The sequence below is a fragment of the Vollenhovia emeryi genome, unplaced genomic scaffold (assembly GCF_000949405.1).
Source record: "Vollenhovia emeryi isolate VEMERY1.0 unplaced genomic scaffold, V.emery_V1.0 DF940666.1, whole genome shotgun sequence".
Classification (NCBI taxonomy): domain Eukaryota; kingdom Metazoa; phylum Arthropoda; class Insecta; order Hymenoptera; family Formicidae; genus Vollenhovia; species Vollenhovia emeryi.
Genome location: NW_011965700.1, coordinates 4,491 through 7,703, shown reverse-complemented (window position 1 = coordinate 7,703; position 3,213 = coordinate 4,491). Strand labels below are relative to the sequence as shown.

Sequence of the window (3,213 nt, the reverse complement as noted above, 5' to 3'; positions counted from 1 at the left end):
AGTAAAAATGAATAGGACGTAAAATGCATATTTCAAAGAGATCTACAACTTTCGTTTAAAACATTTTTCAAAATTTTTAATATTTGGTGAGATAAATATTAGAAACCGTATTCTATTCATTAAACATTTTTTGTTAATAACTTTTTAACGAACCACGAGCGACGGCTAAAACCTTCTGAAAGTCACTCAGGGTCATGACCTTGACAACATATGTCAAGGTCATCGAGATTGGAGGGTGGTCCGTTATTCTATATAATTACCTACTTTTCAAATGGGAAGCATTTATAATAGACAAATCAGGTAGTCTAAAGTTCGCGCGTTCAGGGACGGTACATTGCACAGTGATAAAGGTACTCTTGCATCTTTGCCGATATATCTAAAAAAATTTAAGTAATTATACATATGTACAAAGATGCTGATGTTATTGATTGAGTCATATTTAAACATGAAAAAATAAAAAAATAAAAAATTAAAAATAATAAATATGAGAAGTTGTCCATATGAGAAGTTGTCAACTTATGAAATGTCACAGACAATTTATATGGTAAAAATATTTTCTTCAATATCGATTTATATTGAGGTTATTTTTTTACTAAGTAGATAAGATAGATTTCACATTTTATTCAATTCGGCAATGCCACGGCATCCTCTTTCATTTTGATCTTTAGCTGTAAGAAAATATTAATAACTAATACATCTATACATCAACGTTATAAAATAATAAAGTAGTAATACTTACCAATGAAAATAACACTCGCTAAAATCGCAGAGTTACACGTGTGAAATGTCACGCGACACGCACGAAACGAGTGACATCGCGAAAGTGCCGTTTTTGCGCGTCGTTACTGGCATGGATACCGCGCGCTTCATTTGTTTACGTGCGGCCTGTTGCAGCAGTCGTTGGCAGTTGTGCGAACAAGAAGGGCGAAAAATTGGAAATGAAGGGCGGAAGATGTAAGTATTCACGTACACACATATATACATGTACACACATATATACATGTACATATATATATGTTATAATGATTACAAATAATTTATTTTCAGCTAAAAGTGTAGGTTCCCGACGATCGGGAACGATGCCACCCACGACGTCGCCGTCGTCGCAAACGACGTCGACGGCGACGAGGGCGACAACGAGGGCGACAACAACGGCGACGACGGCAACGACGGCAACGGCGGCAACGACGTCGACATTGCCACGGACGACGGCGACGACGTCGACATCGCCAGGGACGACGGCGACGGCGGCGGCGTCCACATGGGGGCCTAGATCCCGGTACCAAAGCCAAAGAGTAAGTAAAAAATAAGACAAGGAGTGCATGTATGATTTCGTGCAGGATGTACATGTGCATGTGCATGCTTTGTGTGGCGTGTGAGCGTGTTAAGCTAGCGCCGGACTACACGCAATTCGTAATGTGCGATTCGTGAATATACTTTTAATATACTTGTAATATACGTAAATTTACTTTTATAACCTTCGTATAACTTTATATGTTTCAGAGGCTGAAAGCGATCATTCGCCGAGTGATGATGAAAGAGCAGAGGAAAAAGATGAGGCCGCCGCCGCCACCGGCGTACCCGATGCCGCCGCCGCCGCCGCCGCCACCGGCGTATCCGATGCCGTCGCCGCCGCCGCCGCCGCAACCAGCGTATTCGATGCCGGCGTACCTGCCGCCGACGCCGGCATATCCAACGCCGACGTACGCGGCACCGGCACCGACATATCCAACGCCGACGTACGCGGCACCGGCACCGGCGTACCCGACGACACCGTACATACAGCCGACGACACCGTATGTGCAGCCGACGTACGCGCCGCCGACGTACCCGCCGCCGACGTACCCGCCGTCGACGTACCCGCCGCCGACTACCCGCCGCCGACGTACCCGCCGCCGACGTACCCGATGCCACCGTTCCATTAGAAAACGTAAGTATTTAAATACCGGTGTATTTTTTCTGCTGACCTCAGCGCGCCGCCGACATACCCGTCACCGGTGCAGTTTTATTACTTTTTAAAATTTTAGGTATCACGAGACACGGTAGTGTCTCGCGCCAAGTATAAGCGACAACAATTAAGCGACAAGCTAAAATCACGCGCGCGACACCGACCGTGTAGTTTACGCGAGTACGCGAGTTGACGGGCCCTCAGAATTTCGGGTCTCAACAACGGCTGATCCGACGAACTTGAGACTGCGCTTAATCGATAGCTTGGGTACGATTTGCATAATAAAAGTGTTTTTACTTTTCTCCTACGTGCCCCATGAGTAGAGATATTGCAATGCAAAGTCCACGGGTCTGAAATTTCACGTAATTTTTAAGATACGTCGTCGTCGTCGTCAACTTCCTTTTCATATTTCTGCCGCACGTGGCGCTCGCAAGCGCGGCTGACGTTACCGACTTATACGAGCGCCGGTAAATAGAGTGAACCTAGGCCCGGTTTCACCAACGTGAGTTAATCTAATCGGTCGGTTAACTTTCAGAGTTGCCAACAGCCGAACATAAAACTGATCTTTTTAACCTATTTTCCTAGCCTAGCATCTGCGAAGAATCGAACTGGACAGTCGTAACTGGTCGTAACCTAACTAACGGAGAAGTGAACCGGTGGAAGATATGGTATATTGAAGAGAGGATTGGGATAGATTACATTACATCAGTACGTCAAAAGAACCGGGGTGGTGATATAGGCAATATAGGCAATTGGTGACAAGAGCAAGAAGACACGCCAAATAACCTAGCGGTTGACGGCGTCCCCGCAGAGGGGGGACTCCTCCACGTCGTAAGTAACGCGTACGCTATTATCAGAGGCGACGTCACGGCGAACGGAGAGAGATCCTCGCGAAACTGCGCGTTTCATGAACGATCTCTCGGGCGGGAAAATAGAAGGGGATCCGCTGAGCGAGAGGGTCGCTCTCGCGCGACGAGCGAGACTCTCGCTCCAGCGCAGGTATGGCGCACAGTGAAAAAGCTGCGCGACGACAATTACAAAACGATAACGACACTGTCGTAGGGAGTTGCAGAATACGAGTCACGGTTCCACGTTTGTGCGGCACGCCAGTCGTAAGTCACACACGCACACACTCTCTCTCTCTCGGAGAACGAATAGTCTCTTTCACTTGGACGGATTTCCCCGTTACGGTTTGTCGCACCGAGGAGACCCTCGAGAATTCGCCCCACGAAGCTCACCGCTAGAGCCTGAAAGGAATTTCACCC

The 3,213-nt window shown here is 47.1% G+C and overlaps 1 protein-coding gene across 1 annotated transcript; it reads left to right on the top strand.

Moving 5' to 3' along the window:
- The first annotated feature begins 938 nt into the window (after positions 1 to 938).
- Positions 939 to 2,707, top strand: LOC105555836 (classical arabinogalactan protein 9-like). Its single transcript, XM_012002877.1, has 4 exons — positions 939 to 954; positions 1,048 to 1,295; positions 1,504 to 1,800; positions 2,534 to 2,707. Exons 1-4 carry the CDS (start codon positions 939 to 941, stop codon positions 2,705 to 2,707), a joined length of 735 nt encoding a protein of 244 aa, XP_011858267.1.
- The last annotated feature ends 506 nt before the right edge of the window (positions 2,708 to 3,213 follow it).

What these genes read in the sequence shown, in the direction of transcription:
- LOC105555836 (XM_012002877.1), top strand. An exon ending in CCCGGTACCAAAGCCAAAGA is followed by an intron (nt 1,296 to 1,503) that starts GTAAGTAAAAAA and finishes TATATGTTTCAG; the next exon opens with AGGCTGAAAGCGATCATTCG. An exon ending in TACAGCCGACGACACCGTAT is followed by an intron (nt 1,801 to 2,533) that starts GTGCAGCCGACG and finishes CTATTTTCCTAG; the next exon opens with CCTAGCATCTGCGAAGAATC.